General features: G+C 43.0%; 1 protein-coding gene across 4 annotated transcripts in view; it reads left to right on the top strand.

Moving 5' to 3' along the window:
• The window catches only part of LOC137381435 (NF-kappa-B inhibitor delta), a 145,921-nt gene that overhangs the window by 113,165 nt on the left and 10,889 nt on the right, over window positions 1-21,867 (top strand). For all 4 annotated transcript variants that reach the window (XM_068054023.1, XM_068054025.1, XM_068054026.1 and 1 more), the window contains 3 exons: window positions 7,786-7,955; window positions 14,689-14,805; window positions 20,126-20,290. In XM_068054023.1, the coding sequence (XP_067910124.1) occupies window positions 7,786-7,955; window positions 14,689-14,805; window positions 20,126-20,290 (452 nt within the window). The remainder of the gene's footprint in view (window positions 1-7,785; window positions 7,956-14,688; window positions 14,806-20,125; window positions 20,291-21,867) is intronic.

The raw sequence follows: 21,867 nt of genomic DNA, 5'->3' as shown, positions 1-21,867 counted from the left end.
GTTTTTATTTCTAGTTATCACCTGCTTTAAGCTTTTGCACAAAGTCAAGATTCACCCCTTAGTGTCGGGCATGGAATATAGCTTGTAAGTGAAATTTAAATCAATGGGAACAATTTAAAGGAGAATATCAATATATGGAGACAGGAATTATGAAATCCTTTGTCAAGGCTGAAGGGGTAAGGGACTAAGAAGGTACAGGCAAAAATGTAGGTAAAGAAAACCCAAGATAAAGGATAGTGACAAATCAATGTAGCAGGTTTAATGTTTAATGGCTACTAAAATGAAGGTGAGGCTACATGAAATGGTTGTGTGGAATGAGACCCTCTGTGTCACTCCGCATCACTATCCCCATAGATAAGCACTGCAGCATGTCTCAAAGTGCCACATGTCAGGCCACAGCTGACCATTACTATTACTGGACATGCCAGCCCTTTGCTTTATGATAGGTATTCTTGTAGCAAATGGTACAGCTCTCCCTCTGGCTCTCTGCTGACCAGGACCCTGTAAAGACAGTTCAGTGCAGCCAAATCCAGCAGCTGCAGAAATGGCATCTTTTGTTAGTGTGCCCAAGCAGAATATGGTGGTTGTTTTTCACACTGGTATGCCTTCCTTTATATAGTGCCACTGAAAGTCATTCTTCAGAGGAAACAACAGACCTGGCGATTGTCAGGCTTTCACCTATATTAGTGGTCCTATTCAATCTGCTATTGCAGCTTCCTTTAGGAAAAGGAACCTCTACCTACACTCTAATTGTCTGCCAAAACAAGGCTTGTCTAATGAGATGTTGGAACTGTCAGAAGAAGAATCCCATCTGCAGTTTAACCACTAATTCCTCTTCTTCTCAAACATGGCAGATGAGGAATTCCCATTGGGAAACCCATTAGCGCATGATGTGATGCGGGAGCAGAATTTTGAATATTATCACAAAATCTCTGCACAATGTACATGCCAGCAGGGCAGATAAAATAAACAAATACGACCAGAAATGACTGAACTATTCCTTAGCTTTAGGGTAAGCACTGAAAGATCTTTACTATTTAACTGCACAGCAGCACAGCTGATTCCGCAGTGGCCCTAAATGCCACCTTTTACACCCAATGTCCTGCATGCCCAAGTGTCAGGAAATAGAGTTAACATTTCAGGTCAGCGAAGGGTCACTGAACTTTCATCAGTTGCAAAGAAACTATTCAAACATAGGTCTGAAAGAGGTGGGGACGTCATTTAGGTATGTATCTGGGGACTTTCTGCAGCTCCAGTTCTCCTCCATCTAATTTTGGACTTTGCAAAAAAATTACCACTCTAAAAGGGATTCAATATATTTAAATGAAAAGATGTTTAAAGAAATATCTGCCAGACCTGCTGAGCATTTCCAGCATTTCTTGTTTTTATTTCAGATGTCCAGCATCCGCAATATTTTGCTTTGATATTAGATTATTATGTAGACTGTTCTTGTTTCTCAGTTAATTTGAAATAGATTTTCTAATGACTTCAGTGGTGGGGCGGGATGCAAAACAAACAGCCGATCAGTTTCCGTCAGCAATAGAGTGATAGCTGAGCGAGTTAGGTTATAATTGCTCCCCGAGGTGCTGATTTTATTGGTCTTTAGTCAGTTGGAACCTGATGATCCCATGTCCGAAGAGAGTGAAGATCAGAGATTGAGCTATAACACTGTAGCACCAGTTCTGAGACCCACACTCTTACTTCAAATGTGGCTCCTCACTAGGAGTTGAGAGTGAGAGAAGTTTCCATTTCAGGCACACATTGCTCACATTAAGTACTCCTAGATCAGGTATAATGTGGATTTAATGCAACATACACTCCATTTTATCAACCCCAACAATCAGCCAGAATCTGATCTTCAATTGGCACCCTCTGGTGTGAGCCATGGCTTAGTGTAGCACTCTCGCCTGTGAGTTGTGAGGTTCTGGGTTCAAATTCCACTACAGGGTCTTGAGCACAAAAACTAGGCTGCCTCTCCAGTGCAGTACTGAGGGGCTGTCTTTTGGGTAAGATATTAACCCAGGGCCTGTCTTCCCTCTTCGGTGAACATAAAAGATCCAATCGCACAATTTCAAAGAAGAGTAAGTTGGTTCTCCCCAATGTCCTGGCTAATATTTATCTCTCAGCCAATATCACTTAAAACAGATTATCTGGTCATTACACATGGCTGTTTTTGGGAGCTTGCTGTGTGCAAATAGGCTGCTGCATTTCCCACCTTACAATTCTAACTCCACTTCAAAAGTCCTTCACTGTGATTTGGAATGTCCTGAGGTCATGAAAGGCGCCATATAAATGCAAATTTGTTAACTAGAATTATTATTTTGATCCCGATGCCAATATACATTGCAATGAGAGCTGTTTTTATGTAGTCTGATGCAACATCAAATGAAATGCTTAGAGTTCAAGTTGTTGAAGATCTCAAACAGGTTTATTAAACAGCTAACTAATATATACAGTACAGAGCTATCTATTAATAGGACTTGCCTTTTGGTGTTACAGTAGCAGAGTGAGACTGGCATGTAGTCACATGACTGCATCCTGGTACTCAGCTCATTAGCATACTAAAATCTTAAAGGTACATTACTCTTAAAGGCAATCACACAACATCACACTTCTTTCCAAAGATATGCTAATAGTGAAAATATATAGCATTAGATAACATCAAAATTATTTACACATGTATAGAGATTATGAACTTTACAAATAGAGGCTAAAAAGTCCATAGGTTGTCTTGGTAGTTTGACAACTCTTGCTCAGGAACTTTGTGTCTCATCTGTTGTTGTTCTTTCTGAAGTTTCTCCCTCTCTGCATTCAGTTTCTGTTGCTCTGCTTTCAGCCTAATAACGTACTTTGTTGCTTTTCTCAAGATGACCATCTTTGAAGTCTTGTCATTCTTGGGAAGTTCCAGCACCTCATCTCGAAGAGCTAACAGACAATGCTTCAATTCATTCCTCCTGTGCCTCGCCAGGACATTGCGTGACCTTTGCCTCTCCTTATCCTTTGTGTCTGAAGGCTTGGGGTTCAAGGTTGAGGACTTGTTGGGGAAGAGTTTTTGGTCTCATGGAGATACCTGTCCATTCTGGCTCGTTGTGGTGCTGGCGGTTCTCTATAGAGCAGAAGTGAAGGCGCGGCATGGATGTGCTGTTGCTTGGTTTCCAGACTGCACCGTTTGATGCTGGTCGGAATCTGCGAGCAGGTTCCAGTCCTTGGAGATTTCCCCTTGGCAATGCTCTCGTGGGTCGTTATGATGTTGATGTCCTTACACGCTGGTAGTCCTGATACTGCTGGTCCGCTCGTGTCTACCAGGTAGAATATTTGTGGTTTCCAAGCCGGCTTGCCATATCTGCATTGCATTGTTAATGTGCCACTGCAAGAGATAGGTGACCCATTGTACGCAGATAGTTTGGCAGATGTCAGTTGTATCATCTCCAATGACTCCGGTACGTATCTTTGAGGATTCAGACTGGTAGGATATTTGCACTAGCACCAGTGGCAATCTTGACCTTGAGTGTGTGTTTGCCAGCTTTCTTTGGGCACGTGATGTTGATGGTGGTGAAAGATTCTAGTTGTTGGACTTCATCAATGTGATGTGTCAGGTTTACAATGTAGAATGCTTGCTCATCCTCTGACTGAGACTTGCTTCTCTCTGGGTCTTGTCCCAGGTCAGTTTTGCTGTTGACTTTGTGTACCGAGTTGCATTTATGCAGGTCTGTGGCGCTTTCCTTGCCGCTGTTGCCCTGTTGCTCTGTTGCTGTGCCTGTCTTCTGTTGGCTCGTGTTGGCTTCTGGCTGCATCTTTAGAGCCAGATTTCCTGCATAGGTGAGCCCATGCAGGTGCTGATGTCCAGCTACAATGGCTTCGTATTTCCTGTCATCTTTCAGTGGTGCATCAATGCTGTGACCTTTCTTTTTCACCAAAAGGTCTTTCTGAAATGCTTCAATGGGTTGATATGATTACCAACTCCCATTATTCGGCCTGACAGCTTAGTTTCTGAGAAGTCACATACGTTGCCCTTGCTACAGCATCTGGTCTATTGATTCCTGTGGCTGTTGCCTGTAGACATCAATTCTAGGCGGTGAATTTATAAATTCACTTTCAATTGGAGCTGATCTTCCAGCACTTTCCATATCTTAGCGGGATCTTTCTGGTCCTGTTCAAATAATCCAGAGATATTGATTCTGTGCAATCACTCATTTCCAATCGCTATCATTATTTTTACAGCTTGCTTCTCTGGTTCTACCATCACTTGCTCTTTGAAGCATAACGGCATTCTCTGTTTGAACAGTTGGAACTGGGATAGTTCATGTTGGGAAAATTGGTATCCATTTCTGCTGTTGTTTTGCTTTAGACTTGCTTGAAGAACTTCCTTTGTGACTATGTCCTACTTTTCCCTTTAAGAAACTCTCTTGGCTGATTTGCTTGACAACAGCAACTTGTCCGTCTAGCTTCCAGCACTAAGTTCTGTTTACACAGCTGTCCAATTAAACTCTAGCTGAGTGAACTAAAACCCTTCATGCTTGAGTGATTTAATAGGGCAAAGTGATTATTGACAACGCAGCCGGCAGCTGACGTCATCATACTGCGCCAATCTGTGCACATACGCAGATTGGCTCCTACTCTCTGTGCATGCATTGCGTTCTGTATTGCCAGGACTGGTTGGCGCATGCGCAGATGGCATCATCGCGTAACATGGGCAGAGAGCGGGGGTGGGGGAAGTGGGGAGAGAGCGGGGACAGAGCAGGGGTGGGGGAAGCGGGGAGAGAGTGGGGGTGGGGCAAGCGAGGGGGAAGCAGGGCTGGGGAAAGCAGGGAGAGTGTGGCTAAAGACCTCCTCCTCCCCCCCCCCCCCCCCCATCGCTCGCTCACTCCCTCCCCGGCCCGCTCGCTCACTCCCGCCGGCCATTGTGTGCTGCCATGTGTTTAGGTTGCCTTCATGTGATTATTTGAGCAGCGCCATCTTTCGTCCTGGCAGCTGCCTGACGTCGCAGACAGTGACGTTTTAGTGGCACAGGCTGCATTTGCGCATGTGCCACTGCAGTGCCACCTAGTTGTTGCGTTTTCAGCAAACGCAGCCTATTTTGTTCAGCTGAAACAGGCACAATATGAACAAAGAACAAAGAACAAAGAACAGTACAGCACAGGAACAGGCCATTCGGTCCTCCAAGCCTGCGCCGATCTTGATCTTGATCTTGATCGTGTGTACATGTTCTTTCTGTCTGCAAAGAACAGGGCCCTGTGTATTAATATATGTAGCTTCCAGTATGCGCAAATGTGCCACACTGCGAGCCCGACTGACAATCTTAAATTGGTTGTCAGCGTAATTCTTAGCACATTGAGTATTATTTAGCAAATGTTGTCCAATTGCGGAATCACATCTAATGTTGGACACTGTGTTTTGAGTTTTGCAAGCATGGGCTGGTTGGGTACAGCCTGTACCTTGCAAATAGCAGAAGGGCCTTATTGTTTGATATGATCCGCCAGTCTTTGGGACGTATGGCCTATATGTCAAAAAGATGTTCTGCCTATCACACAAATGAGTAATGTGATATATGAATTTCAATACCAGTGTGATGCTCAGTATACAGGTATTTCAAGTGCCTTTTTTCTAGTTTGTTTATACAGCCATTCAATAGACAATTCTTAACACTTGAGTGGTTTTATGAGTTTTTTAAAACTCTGGCTGAGTGAATGAAACCCAACAAAATAAGTGACAGCCATTCACTGGTTCATTTCTCAGGGCAATGCCTTGACGAATCAGAGTCAAGCTGCCTGGTTTAAATTTCAAACAAAGCTCGGCAGTTAACTGTTAGTCACCATAAACTGGTGCATTCTCCATGGCAACGCCAGTACCAATCAGAGTCCACTTGCCAACCAATCAGCACTCACTTCTTATACAGTATAAATTTATTGTTTCCCTTACATTGGTATTCTTGCGGGTTGTCCTGATGAGTGAAAGACAAAAAGCTTCGACAAAATGTCTCTATTTTCAACAATACTCAAGTTCTATACTACCAAACAACTAGTCTAGATTTCATTAGCTATTATGCCAAGCCTTCAATGGACCACAAGCTTTTCTTCCACCACAGTAGTCTATTTTGAATGACAGTTCTATAGCCTGAAGAGGTTTGAAACTCGGCATATGATATGCTTTTGCTCAATCACGAGTTTCCAACTATAATGAGAACTCGGTAGGGCTCAGTCTCACCTAATACTTTTCCTCACAGATGCCAAGTCCGAATTGAGAGTGTTAGTATCAAGAGGTGTTAGAGTTTTGAAATATTATTGTTTTGAAAGATACTGTTGGTTAAGTTAGATATTGCCTGCTATCAGTTACAAAATAACTATCTTCTTTATTTTTGCTTCTGTTAATCTTATTGCACCTTTGCAAACTTGATTTGTAGTATTTAGTGTAGTCTGTCAGGGTTTTATTTGCCCTTTCATCAGAGAGATCATAATATGATGATATTGCTTAATGTTTCATGCATGTTGGTAAATGGGTTCATTATCAAATGGAGCGTGCTACATCCCAGATTACTTTGCACATAAATCACAATTCAGTTCCTAAGGAATGTAGAACTTGCCTTAAGCATGTCTTGTTCCACTTCGAGAATGTTCTAATAATCTAAGCTTTGCATCTTCCATAAATACATTAAAAATACACCCTATTCCCTAACTATCCTTGTTCTCCTGAATAGCCTCCAACAATCACAGTCTTTGTCTCAGCCTAGCAGCCAGCTGTTTGACTTCCTCACCTGAGATAACACACACAGTACTTGACTGTCCAGGCCTCCCTGAAACAATTCTATAAAACATAAGATAACAAGAATCAATAAATGAATGCTCTTTCATTGGAATGCTCCAAGAGCAACTTGACTAGAATAGGTTTCAATCTTTATCTGCCTAATTACTAATGTATAAACTGTATAAATCATTGATTAGGCCACAACTTGAGTACTGTGTGCAGTTCTGGTCACCTCATTACAGAAATGATGTAATTGCACTAGAGAGGGTACAGAGGAGATTTCTGAGGATGTTGCCAGGACTGGAAAAATGCAGCTATGAGGAAAGATTGGATAGGATGGGGTTGTTCTCCTTAAATTAGAGAAGGCTGAGGGGAGATCTGATTGAAATGTACAAAATTTTGAGGGGCCTGGATAGAGTGGAGGTATTTACCTTAGCAGAGCGGTCAGTGACTAGAGGGCATCAATTTAAAGTGATTGGTAGAAAGATTAGAAGGGAGATGAGGAAACTTTTTTCACCCAGAGGGTGGTGAGGGTCTGGAACTCACTGCCTGAAAGGGTAGTTGAGGCAGAAACCCTCAACTCATTCAAAAAGAGTCTGGATATGAACTTCAAGTGCCATAATCTGCAGGGCTACAGACCAAATGCTGGAAGGTGGGATTAAACTGGATGGATCGTTTGTCAGGTGGCACAAACACAATGGGCCAAGTGGCCTCTTTCTGTGCCGTAAACGTTCTATTGTTCTCATAATACAATGTTTATATATGGTTGGCATACTTCCATCTACAAAAGATGATGGATATGCAGCAAACAAGCCACTTAGGTGGGGTGTCTTCTATTGGTGCACCTTTGCTTATGGCTGTGAAGGCCATGTTTATATATATGTTTATATAGAAAGCATTAGTATAGAATGGAGGCCTGCGAAAGTACTTGTCTTACAGGAAATCAGTTACAAAATAACTAATTATCAGGATGAAACAAACAGAAGCCATTTGTTGCTAGTCTGTCTGCCAGAGGATTATTCTTTGTTTTCCTTTGTGTTTCAGGGCTTACTCCTTTGCATTGTGCTGTCATTTCTCATAACTCTGTTTTTCGGGAATTATGCTTTGATCATACCCTGTTGCCGCAGAGGCAGGATGAGCTACAGTACAAAGCTGAACAACTGCAGTCCTGCATCAGACTTCTGATTGAAATGGGAGCCTTAATAACCAGCCAGGTAACTTGTGTATCAGAATTGCCTCACTGTACAACAAAGTACAATTTGATTAACTCTTTCACAGACGTTGTCCAAAAATAAATGTGTATATTACTACATTACTACTTATTTATATATACAAGAATGCTTTGCTCTATCACTTTTATTATTCTGTGTGTATTCCCCCATGAAAGAAACAAAAAAGATATTCTTCACTCTTTCACATTACTTTTGAGTAAATATCCCATAGAAACAATAATTTTTTGCACCAATTGTTCCTATTTTTTTAATTCTCAGAATGTGGGCATTACCATATTTATTGTCTATTCCTAATTTTGAGCTGAGAAGGCCTCTTAAATAGCGATTGTTTTTTAAACAACATTAAAAGTCAACCTGGAACAAATTGCCAAATGGATAGGATTCAAGTTCACAACTTGTTATGTTGGCACCTGGATTCACCTGGTTATTAGTCTAGTACAACTGGGAAGAGGCTTATGGGAGCATCTGAGTGGGTGATCTATCCAGCATCACAGATGCCAGTCTTCAGCCTATCCAACTCACTTCATGTGATATCAAGAAATGGCTGAAGGCACTGGATACTGCATAGGCAATGGGCCCTGACAGCATTCTGGCAATAGTACAGAAGACTTGTGCTCCAGAACTGGCCGCGCCCCTAGCCAAGCTGTTCCAGCACAGCGACAACATTAACACTGTGCACAAAAAGTAGGACAAATCCAACCCGGCCAATTACAGCCCCATCAGTCCATTCCCGATCATCAGCAAACTGATGAAGATGTCATCGACAGTGCTATCAAGCGGCATTAACTCAGCAATAACCTGCTCACTGACACTCAGTTTGGGTTCCACCAGGCCCACTCAGCTCCTGACCTCATTATAGTCTTGGTCCAAACAGGGACAAAACAGCTGGATTCCAAAGATGAAGTGAGAGTGACTGCCCTTGACATCAAGGCAGCATTTGACCAAGTACGGCATCAAAGAACTCTAGCAAAACTGGAGTCAATGGGAATCAGGGGGAAAACTCTCTGCTGGTTGGAGTCATACCTAGCGCAAAGGAAAATATTTGTGGTTGTTGGACGTCAATCATCTCAGTCCCAGGACATCACTGCAGGAGTTCCTCAGGGTAGTGTCCTAGGCCCAACCATCTTCAGCTGCTTCAGCAATGACCTTCCCTCCATCATAAGGTCAGAAGTGGGGATGTTTGCTGATGATTGCACAATGTTTTTTTAGAGATACAGCACTGAAACAGGCCCTTCGGCCCACCGAGTCTGTGCCGAACATCAACCACCCATTTATACTAATCCTACACTAATCCCATATTCCTACCAAACATCCCCACCTGTCCCTATATTTCCCTACCACCTACCTATACTAGTGACAATTTATAATGGCCAATTTACCTATCAACCTGCAAGTCTTTTGGCTTGTGGGAGGAAACCGGAGCACCCGGAGAAAACCCACGCAGACACAGGGAGAACTTGCAAACTCCACACAATCTGTCTTTTTATTTTGGTTGACCAGGTGAATAGATCACTTAGGCTTAGGCTCAGGAGCACCAACGTTACTCCAAAACTTAATAGTGGCTCCAAAAGATCACCTGTGTTGATAGATCTCTTGTTTAGGGAGAACTTGGACCACAGGTGAGACTAAGTATTTCCACTTTACTGCATAAGTTACATTTCCAGTGTTAGTTCCAATCAGACTGCAGTTGACAAATCAGCCTGCACAGGTCCAGAGTCACCAATGCAAGTGTCCTAGTTCATGCTGCACCACGTTACTGTCACAAAGTCACAGAGAATGATATAAAATGCTATTTAAACAAAGACAGGCTGACTTGTATAAACATGTACATGAACTAAGTAATAGCAGCAACTGCAGCTAAGTTATAGCAGCAAATCAGTGCCCTCAGGAGAGAAGAGGAGTAAGGAAATTTAAGCTGTAGGAACAAACATCAAGAAGATCACCCCCCTCAAATCTAAATCGGGGGACATAATCACTGACCAACGCAAACAGATGGACCGCTGGGTTGAGCACTACCTAGAACTGTACTCCAGGGAGAATGCTGTCACTGAGACTGCCCTCAATGCAGCCCAGCCTCTACCAGTCATGGATGAGCTGGACATATAGCCAACCAAATCGGAACTCAGTGATGCCATTGATTCCCTAGCCAGCGGAAAAGCCCCTGGGAAGGACAGCATTACCCCTGAAATAATCAAGAGTGCCAAGCCTGCTATACTCTCAGCACTACATGAACTGCTATGCCTGTGCTGGGACGAGGGAGCAGTACCCCAGGACATGCGCGATGCCAACATCATCACCCTCTATAAAAACAAAGGTGACCGCGGTGACTGCAACAACTACCGTGGAATCTCCCTGCTCAGCATAGTGGGGAAAGTCTTTGCTCGAGTCGCTCTAAACAGGCTCCAGAAGCTGGCCGAGCACGTCTACCCTGAGGCACAGTGTGGCTTTCGTGCAGAGAGATCGACTATTGACATGCTGTTCTCCCTTCGTCAAATACAGGAGAAATGCCGTGAACAACAGATGCCCCTCTACATTGCTTTCATTGATCTCACCAAAGCCTTTGACCTCGTCAGCAGACGTGGTCTCTTCAGACTACTAGAAAAGATCGGATGTCCACCAAAGCTACTAAGTATCATCACCTCATTCCATGACAATATGAAAGGCACAAGTCAACATGGTGGCTCCTCATCAGAGCCCTTTCCTATCCTGAGTGGTGTGAAACAGGGCTGTGTTCTCGCACCCACACTTTTTGGGATTTTCTTCTCCCTGCTGCTTTCACATGCGTTCAAATCCTCTGAAGAAGGAATTTTCCTCCACACAAGATCAGGGGGCAGGTTGTTCAACCTTGCCCGTCTAAGAGCGAAGTCCAAAGTACGGAAAGTCCTCATCAGAGAACTCCTCTTTGCTGACGATGCTGCTTTAACATCTCACACTGAAGAATGCCTGCAGAGTCTCATCGACAGGTTTGCGTCTGCCTGCAATGAATTTGGCCTAACCATCAGCCTCAAGAAAACGAACATCATGGGGCAGGATGTCAGAAATGCTCCATCCATCAATATTGGCGACCACGCTCTGGAAGTGGTTCAAGAGTTCACCTATCTAGGCTCAACTATCACCAGTAACCTGTCTCTAGATGCAGAAATCAACAAGCGCATGGGTAAGGCTTCCACTGCTATGTTCAGACTGGCCAAGAGAGTGTGGGAAAATGGCGCACTGACACGGAACACAAAAGTCCGAGTGTATCAGGCCTGTGTCCTCAGTACCTTGCTCTACGGCAGCGAGGCCTGGACAACGTATGCCAGCCAAGAGCGACGTCTCAATTCATTCCATCTTCGCTGCCTTCGGAGAATACTTGGCATCAGGTGGCAGGACTATATCTCCAACACAGAAGTCCTTGAAGCGGCCAACATCCCCAGCTTATACACACTACTGAGTCAGCGGCGCTTGAGATGGCTTGGCCATGTGAGCCGCATGGAAGATGGCAGGATCCCCAAAGACACATTGTACAGCGAGCTCGCCACTGGTATCAGACCCACCGGCCGTCCATGTCTCCGTTATAAAGACGTCTGCAAACGCGACATGAAATCGTGTGACATTGATCACAAGTCGTGGGAGTCAGTTGCCAGCATTCGCCAGAGCTGGCGGGCAGCCATAAAGACAGGGCTAAATTGTGGCGAGTCAAAGAGACTTAGTAGTTGGCAGGAAAAAAGACAGAGGCGCAAGGGGAGAGCCAACTGTGCAACAGCCCCAACAAACAAATTTCTCTGCAGCACCTGTGGAAGAGCCTGTCACTCCAGAATTGGCCTTTATAGCCACTCCAGGCGCTGCTTCACAAACCACTGACCACCTCCAGGCGTGTATCCATTGTCTCTCGAGATAAGGAGGCCCAAAAGAAAAAGAGGAACAAAAAGGCAGGATTATGAGCTGGTGACATTAGCTGTCTGTATCTTGTAGTCTTAAAACTGATCCAATTCTTTGTTCAGCAATACCCTGCAGGACCTCATTAACAGTACAATTAAAAGAACGAACAAACTTCCAGATGCCCACAGTGAAGTGCCTAACAGTTACACCCACTCTAGCGGCTATTTCAAGAGCTGGCTCATTTATGTTTCACACTGTGCAAATATAGACAGCTGGGGTACTAATAAATTGAAGTCGAGCTCCCTCCCTCACTCTGGGAGTTGCCTAGTAAAACCACTCCAGCGCTACTGGGCTGAACACTTCCTTTAGACCATGCAGCAGAGGCTTCAGTCATGGTAACCCTGAAGTAGAGCCGGTGGAGGGCTTCACCAGACACATAGGTCCCTCTAAAATAAAAGCAAAATACTGCTGCAATGTTCAGCACAATTCATGACTCCTCAGATACTGAAGCAACCCATGTCCAGATGCAGCAAGACCTGGACAATATCCAGGTTTGGGCTAATAAGTGGCAAGTTACATTGGCGCCACAAAAGTGCCAAGTAATGACCATCTCCAACAAGAGAGAATCTAACCATCTCCCTTTGATGTTCAATGGCATTGCCATCTCTGAATCCCACACTATCAACATCCTGGGGCTACTATTGACCAGAAACTGAACTGGACCAGCCACATAAATGCGACAAGACCAGGTCAGAGGCTGGGAATTCTGTGGTGGGTAACTCACCTCCTGTCTCACCAATGCCTATCCACCATCTACAAGGCACAAGTCAGGAGTGTGATGGAATACTCTCCATGTGCCTGGATAGGTGCAGCTCCAACAACACTCAAGAGGCTTGACACCATCCAGGATAAAGCTGCCCGCTTGATTGGCACCCCATCCACCTTCAACATTCACTCCCTTCACCACTGACACACAGTGGCAGCAGTGTGTACCATCTACAAGATGCACTGCAACAACTCACCAAGGCTCCTTAGACAGCACCTTCCAAACCCGCAACCTCTACCACCTAGAAGGACAAGGGCAGCAGATGCATGGGAACACCACCACCTGCAAGTTCCCCTCCAAGCCACACACCATCCTGACTTGGAACTATATCGCTGTTCCTTCACTGTCACTGGGTCAAAATCCTGGAACTCCATTCCTTACACCACTGTGGGTATACCTGTACCCCAAGGACTGCAGCTGTTCAAGAAGGCAGCTCACCACCACCTTCTCAAGGGCAGTTAGGAATGGGCAATAAATGCTGGTGTTGTTAGAGATGCCCACATCCCACGAACAAATTTTTTTTAAATGGTATAGACCAGTAGGGCCAAATGGCTTGTTCCTGTGCTGTAGACTCTATGTAACTCTATGTATGTAAGTATAAGCACTACATGATAGTATCCTAACTCCTACTTGCTAGTCTTCTCTAGGTTGCCTTTTTGTATGTTAGAGGTTTTAAATGAGCTTGTAAAAGGGCATAGTTTACTGGTGCATCAGTGTCTGAGCCACATAGAGGAAGGACTTTCACAGATCAAGTTTCCATTGTCAAACATGTTATTGGAGAGGAAGGATTCTCCAATTTCTCAGCTGGCAGGACTAAGCCACATAGACCAGAAAGGTTCTGGGTTCAATCTCCAGTCTATGTTCAGTTACCTTACCTCAGTTGAGACAACATAGGGATGCTATGGTTGCCTAGTCTAGGAATGGAGTATCAAGAGTAGTACAGGCAAATATCTGGACAGCAGTTATCTCCCCACTATCCTTGTTGTGAAATGCTAAAGAGAATTGAGAAGAGATCATAGATATAATTTCCAATATGTGTCTTCTGTTTTTCACTATTGGGATGAATGAGCCTACACCTAACTGAACCAAAATACAATGTGGTGATGAGTACAGAAGGCTAATGTCCTTGGGAAGCACCCCAACCATAATTTTATATTGAGTTATTTTTGATTTAGTTTGAACTGCCTGCATCGGAACAAAGTAATTGCAGTAATTTTAAACTAGTTATAGAAGAGCTATATGGGCTTCATGAAGATTACTTATGTTTGTACATCTTCATTGGTACCCCATTTTCTAAAGTTATTTTGTCCCTCTTTTTGTGAATCCTGCACACCTTTGCAAGAAGCCAGATAGGCAGTCTGCTCCCACAACTATGTTTTACTGCTCTATAACTAATTACAACACGATCAATGACAGCAATCTGAGTTCAGCTATTCTCTAAAGGTTCTCCACCATCCTATAAAAAATACTTCATTTCCACCAGACAACTTCGCAAGGGGTCTGACTGTAATCAGGGACATGCTACATTTTGAGAAAAAAGAGAGGTAGAAGAAAGAAATTGCATTTATATGGCAGCTTATTATGTCCTCAAAATCTCTGAGGCATTTCACAATGAATTAATTACTTTTAAAATGTAATCACTTCTATTACATGGGCAGAACGTAGTGGTCAATTTGCATACAGCAAGGTTCTACAATCAGAACTGGGCCAAATGGTCACTTCATTTTTGTTTGATGGTGGTAATTTAATGAAGAACGCCGTGACAGAAATTCTAACCTTTTCTCTGTGTTGTGACATGGACCTTTTAGGTGCATCTCCAAAAAACCTCATTTCTTCAGTACTGCACAGTTTAAGTGCTGGAGTGGGGCTTGAACCCACAGCTCAGTGGTCAGCATGCTACCAATTGAGCCAGGTTGATGCTCTGAAGTACCAGTACACTACAACTCCTTTGTAGCACTTAAGAAAAGGCTTCACTGCAAGATTTGGAATGCAAATGCATATTTTAACCGTTTTGTTTTATGTAAACAGGATGTGAAAAGCAATAAAACAGTGGTGCACTTGACCGTTCAGGAAGGAAACCTCTTGCTGCTGGATTATTTTCTGAAACTCAGTGGGGCCAGATCACACGAATTTGTCAACATGAAGGTTTGTGATTTTTGTTTAGATACTATGTCCGTTAGAAAAAGATAAATAACTGATGTACGTACATTACCATTATAATACACAGGCTAGATTCTAAGACAATTTAATAATATCTCACTTTAGTTATATTGTTTCTAAAATACTTTAGTTAATTGGCATAATTGTTGGAATGAATTAGCACCTAATAAGTCTTGATGTCCTCGCATACCATTGAATTGCAGCAGCAATATCTCTTTGGTTTAATCTAGCGAATAGATTTTCAAACTGGGACTCCAGACTCCAGAGAATTTGTCAGGTTAGTTCCATATATATCAGATTTCTGCAGTTGTTAGAATCATAGAGTTGATTTTCATTTGCTTACCACCCCATTCATGCTCAAAACTTGGGCAGGTGGCAGACAAAATCTATCTTTTAATTACCCAAGGTTTGCTTCATTCACCTTTTGAGGCTCAAAATAGGAAGACAGTTCTTTCACCAAAACAGGTTTTTCTTTATTCAAGTACTTTAAGTGGAGTCCTCTGCCATTTGTAGGCCCCTAACCCCACAAATTGCCCATCCCGACCCCTCTGAAATCTTCCACTTGCTGCAAGTAGCTTAGTGCACTGCACACCCCTCCCCTGCTCCACCCACCGCAACCCCTCCTCCCCCAGGATTGCCCCCACTCCCTTTACATTTAGACTTCCAGCTGAGCTTTATGGAGGAGCTACCAATGCCCCCTTCCTCCCCCCGCCTGTCATCGTACATTGAGTGCTGGCAAATTGTAGTCTCAGGAAAAGCACTCAGCCATTTTGGACTGAGATGAGGAGAAATGTCTTCACTCAGAGGGTTGTGAACCTTTGGAATTCTTTATCCCAGAGTGCTGTGGATTCTCATTGAATATATTCAGGCTAAGATAGACAGCCTTTTAGATGAATCAAGGGATATAGGGATAGGGCAACAAAGTGGATTTGAGGTAGAAGATGATCTTATTGAATGGCGGAGAAGGCTTGAGGGACTGAATCACCTACTCCTGCTCCTATTTCTTATGTTCTTATAAAGATGAGGCCCAACTGTGAAAATGGTCTGAGCCTCACACTGGTGCCATTGGGTGGACTCTGCAATCGCTCCGCCCATCAGTCACCCAATGCGCGCCCAATCCAAATTAGGCCCGAATAAGTTTTACGGCAGAGAAGGAGACCAGCCCTTTCCTCATAATACTTTATTTCTTTTCTTTTTTAGATTTTTAGCTCCATCCCTTTTGAAACTTATGAATTCAGACTGTTTCCAATAGAGCATTTCATGTACTAACAACCCCCCCCCCCCCCCCCGTACAAAAATAAATTCTCCTAATCCCTTCCTTCATTTTAATCTTTAAGCTGTGCCCTCACCAAGTCACAATGAAAATACATTTTCCAATTCACTTCATCAAAACCTCTCAGAATTGTGAACACCATTATCAGACCTCCTCTTAATCTTTTTGATAAAAGGAGCTCAGTTTCTGTAGTCTTCCTCATAACTCAAGGTTCTCCTTGTTAGTATCATCTTAGCAGGACCTCCCCATAGTCTTGGTATCCTTTCTAAAATAAGACGTTCATAACAGGTATAAGCAATAACTCATACAGATTTAGTATTACCTCTGCTTTTATACTATACATACCTACTTCTAAAACCTAGGATTCCAAATTCCTTTTTAACAGCTTCATCACTTCATCATCCTATTTGTTATGTCTGCTCTATATTCTTCATCCAAAAACATAACTCCATGTTTCAGCTACTGACTGCTATGCTGTACATTTCCAGTACTTTCCATTTTAATACTTTTGGTATTTATTTTGATAATTCTCCTCTCCTTTTACTATACATAATATAAAGGATTAGAGGGAATGATTGCTCTGATCACTCAGTATAGTAACACGATAAATATGTCAATGAAGATTTCATCTGGTCAACAAAGCTGCAAACCTCTTATATTAATGTGTTTACAGTTTGACTAGAAATGTTGATCAAAGAAATTCCTCATAAAATATTTACTACAACACTACACCTAGCCATCTGAATGATCCTTCCTGAGAATTTCTAGTTCCATGGAAAATTTGTTCTCACAGCAGATACAGCTATTGTAGTAACAGAATGAGGGCACTGTGAAGTCAATGTGAAAAATATTTGCGCATGTGTTTACAGATTATGGGTTAACCAGTTCAGTTTTGGAACATGTATATACAAGAAAGCACAAACATAAAACACCAGCACTACGAAGTTCCAGAGAAAAGAGATGATGGGTGTGTATGATCAGCCTGTAGAGACAGGTCCCACTAAAGACTGGCTCTATTCCAGACCGTAAGAGATGCAGTAATCAGATCTGTACAAATAAAACTCTCTTGATTGGCCCTAATCCAGCGCACTCTGAAACCAGTAATTGGATCCAGGGAGAAAGACTCATTATGGACTGGAACTCATCAGTTTATTATCAAAATATAAGTAGTTAACATTAATGCACAATATTACATGTTATTCTTGATCAGTACTTTTAAAGTGGAACAAGACTAATCAGGTTAATTCCTTCCAGCCAAATTAATGACGATCATCACTAATATGTAATCTAGCATCCAGCCTGTTCCAACGGTGTTCCTTAACTCTAATCCCATAAATGTCCTGTTCCAGTATGCATTTCCCATTTTTCATCGCCTGGAACTAGACTTTCCTCCTCCTTCTAAAAGTGAGAGTGTCAAGTTGAGGGCGGTTTTGTGCTAGGGATTGATGCCAGTTAGAACCTGAGTTGAAACTGCCCCAAATTCATTTCACTCAAGGGACTATGGGGTAGATTTTCAACTTGCTGCCAGTGCGAAAATTGGCATTACAGATCGGCCGCCTCTAATAAAAATCTGATTTTCAAGGGAAATGAAAACTTTTCATCTCGCAACATGTCCATTCTTGAGCTTGGCTATCGACTTGAGTTCCATTCGATTCACAATTTCCTTCAAACGCTGAGCTTTCTCACCTACGCTCACCTTCTCGTCCACCTGCATTATTTTGTCCTTTATTAGAAGCAACACCTTGATCAGCTCTTCCTGATCCTCCGAGCCAGCTTCAGTATTCGGAATAATTCTCTCCACCAACACAGGGTACTTGGTCATACGTTGAGAGAGCAGTAAAATGCATTCCTGGACTCCAAGATGCCTCACCACAGAGTAATTATTTAACTTCTTGATCAGGTTCTGGAACTTCTTGTGTTTATCTAAGAAAGCGCAAAAGACTTACATTTATATGGCGTTGTTCACAACCTCAGGACGTCCCAAACCAATTTACAACCAAAGGAGTGTTTTTGAATTGTAATCACTATTGTAATGTAGGAAATGGCAGGCAATTTTTGCACATCAAAATTCCGCAAGCAGCAAAATGATAATGAGCAGATAATCTGTTTTTAAATTATGTTCGTTGGGCGATAAATATTGGCCAAGCACCAAGAAGAACTCCCCTGCTTTTGTTCTAAATAGTGGGTGGGATCTTTTACATCCATCTGAGAGACCAGGTGGCATCTCGGTTTAATGCCTTATCCAAAAGACAGCAGTGCACTGGAGTTTTAGCCTAGCCTTTGTGCCAAGTCTCTCAAGTTGGACTTCTGACTCAGTGGCAAGAGTGCTACCCACTGAGCCACAACTGGCAGTACTTGTAATCTGTCAGGACAATTCAATGGCATGTATTAATGTATTAAATGTTACTTAAGATTATTTTAAAGGAAAATTCAGAAACTTTCAATAACCTCCGCAGTGAAAGGGTGATCTGAGGGATTTACTAAGGCAGCATTGACCCAACCAACAACTCAAACATTACCAAGAGATTGACATTGGGGTGTGGCCAGATATAGGTATTCTACACAACTGCATACAGTTCTTTGTCCTCTAGACAGTGGCTGCAACCTGAGTAATTAACCAACTAGAATTTTTCTTACCTCCCAGGGCAACTCACTCATAATTTTGCTTTTGCGGGATTGGAACTTCCTGTATCACAGAAAACAAAATCATTTTTCTGGGGTTTTATTGCAATTTTCTGAGCGAATATTTTTCTAAAAATCCTCTCCCTGAGCTCTAAACTTTATTTTCTGTTTCTTTGAATGCAATTTATGACATTGGTATAAGTAAGGTTAAAAATTGAAAAGCTTCTGCAATTGCAGGTTGGAAAATATGCTGCGCCTAACATGCATGAATGATGGCTTGAAATTTAAATATTCCAAACAAACATGCAAAATTTCAAGTAGCTACCTGTGCTCCAACCTGAAGGTGTCAATGAAATATTTCTGTTCCAGATAATAAAGGTTAATGATAAGTTAGATATAAAGTATTGATCAAAGTGTGATCTGATTTATGACAATAACAGTTATGGTGAGGATGATGGCCAGCCACAGTCATGTACACTTAACCTTCTTGTAAGAACAGTGATGGCTAAAATTATATATCTGCATGTCGATACAGGTTAGCATTAGTTGGTTTAAATCCTGGAGCAACTAAGGTAATTTTTCTTTGAAGGGTGTATGACTTCCCTGAGTTGACTTCCATTTTACTTTCTGCCTATGGGAAAGAACCTGCCCATCACTTGACATTGTCAAAAATGGCATGGCTGGGATTAGTACTCAGTAAGCGAAGTATGAACCCCTGCCCCAAAATTCGCTGCCGTGCTACATTGGAACTGCAATGCACTACACCTCACTGAGAGAAGAGACAGTAATTCTCCTTCAGTGATCCATGGCAGGGCATGTTCGGACAAGGTTTCTCCATGTTACTCTTATTAGTTCTGCTTCAAAAGTACTTACCTACAGATTTATCTATAACTTAGAGTTTATGGCATGTGATATGAATTTATGGATGCTTAATGTGACACTTTATCTGCTATTTATTGAGTTAATGCCTCAGTTAAAATACCAGACCAAGTAATTTGATATGAGTGCACTAAGCATTCTTATACTAATATTGCAGACTGTCATCACCAGGCATCTGAATTTATATATCTGGAATTACAAACTGAGACTCCTTGGGGGTAATGCTAGCCTTTGGTGACAGAATGAAAGGAACAAAATGGGATCACCCATTAATTACCTCCCCAAATTTTCCTTAACGCAAAGGGTAATCGGGAGAGGTGTATAACAAGCACCCAGTCCGCTATCACCTGCTTTACGCTATTGCCAAAAGTCACAATTTACAGCTTTATTTTGGAAAGGTGATACTTAATCCTACAGGCAAGAGAAGGAAAACACTTTAAGAAATGGACAAAATGGATTAAAAAGGCAAGGAACTAGTAATCAACAAAAAGAAAAGCAGGATCTCAACCAATTTTTTCCACTTGCTACTAGGCTCATGGTAACACGGCTTTGCACATGGCTGCTGGTCTCCAAAATGAGAGAAACCAAGAGAGAATAATTAAACTGCTTTTATATCATGGAGCAGACCCCAGCATTCGAAACCTGGAGAATGACCAGCCCATTCATCTGGTGCAACCAGGAGAACAAGGAGATCGGGTGAGATAGAATTGAAGTGTGATCTCTTTGTTGATTTCTTATTTTTTCAGTTACTCTTCCATTTCTTGCAATGATTACTGCTGTTCTATGTGGTCTCCCTACATCTATACTTGAGCGAGTGCATTCCAGTGCAACAAAGTTATAAGGGGTGAATTTCCTGCATATTTGCTGTAGCTTCAATGGAAGAGCTGGAGGAAACCCCTACTTTTCTCCAGGGTTCCTCGCAGCTCTTTGTGAACCCTCATGAGGATTTATTCCCACAACATCTGGTGGCTGTATGATTTTAAACACACCGTGCAACCCCTTTGTGTGTTTTTTAAAAATTCATTCTTGAGATACGAGCATCGTTGTCAAGGCCAGCATTTATTGCCCATCCCTAATTGCCCTCGAGAAGGTGATGGTGAGCAGCCCTCTTGAACTGCTGCAGTCCATGTGGTGCAGGTACACCTACAATGCTTTATCTGTAGCAGTTTATACACACTACTGAGTCAGCGGCGCTTGAGATGGCTTGGCCATGTGAGCCGCATGGAAGATGGCAGGATCCCCAAAGACACATTGTACAGCGAGCTCGCCACTGGTATCAGACCCACCGGCCGTCCATGTCTCCGTTATAAAGACGTCTGCAAACGCGACATGAAATCGTGTGACATTGATCACAAGTCGTGGGAGTCAGTTGCCAGCATTCGCCAGAGCTGGCGGGCAGCCATAAAGACAGGGCTAAATTGTGGCGAGTCGAAGAGACTTAGTAGTTGGCAGGAAAAAAGACAGAGGCGCAAGGGGAGAGCCAACTGTGCAACAGCCCCAACAAACAAATTTCTCTGCAGCACCTGTGGAAGAGCCTGTCACTCCAGAATTGGCCTTTATAGCCACTCCAGGCGCTGCTTCACAAACCACTGACCACCTCCAGGCGCGTATCCATTGTCTCTCGAGATAAGGAGGCCCAAAAAGAAAAGAAGCAGTTTGATAGAACTAAGTGGCCGTTTCAGAGGCAACCGCTTGCTGTGGATCTGGAGTCACATGTACTCCAGACCGGGTAAGGACGGCCGCCTCCTGAGGTCTCCAGCATCACAGATGCCAGTCTTCAGCCAATCCAATTCATGTGATATCCAAGAGATTGCTGAAGGCACTGGATACTGCAAAGGCAATGGATCCTGACAATATCCCGGCTGTAGCACAAAAGACTTGTGCTGCAGTACTAGCCTCACCCCTAGTCAAGCTCTGCCAGAACAGCTACAACACTGGCATCTACCTGATGATGTGGAAAATTGCCCAGGTTTGCCTTGTTCACAAAAAGCAGGACAAGTCCAATTTGGCCAATTACCGCCCCACCAGTCCACTCTCAATCATCAGCAAAGTGATGGAAGGTGTAGTCGACTGTGCTATCAAGCACCACTTAAACAGCAATAACCTGATCACCAATGCTCAGTTTGGGTTCTGCCAGGACCATTCAGTTCCTAACCTCATTACAGCCTTGATCCAAACATGGTCAAAAGACCTGAACTCAAGAGGTGAGGTGAAAGTGATTGTCCTGGGTATCAAGGCAGCATTTGACTGAGTGTGGCATCAAGGGGCCCTAG

The sequence above is a fragment of the Heterodontus francisci genome, chromosome 22 (assembly GCF_036365525.1).
Source record: "Heterodontus francisci isolate sHetFra1 chromosome 22, sHetFra1.hap1, whole genome shotgun sequence".
Classification (NCBI taxonomy): Eukaryota; Metazoa; Chordata; class Chondrichthyes; order Heterodontiformes; family Heterodontidae; genus Heterodontus; species Heterodontus francisci.
The sequence above is the reverse complement of the archived record's forward strand: the minus strand, read 5'-3'. Positions and strand labels throughout refer to the sequence as shown.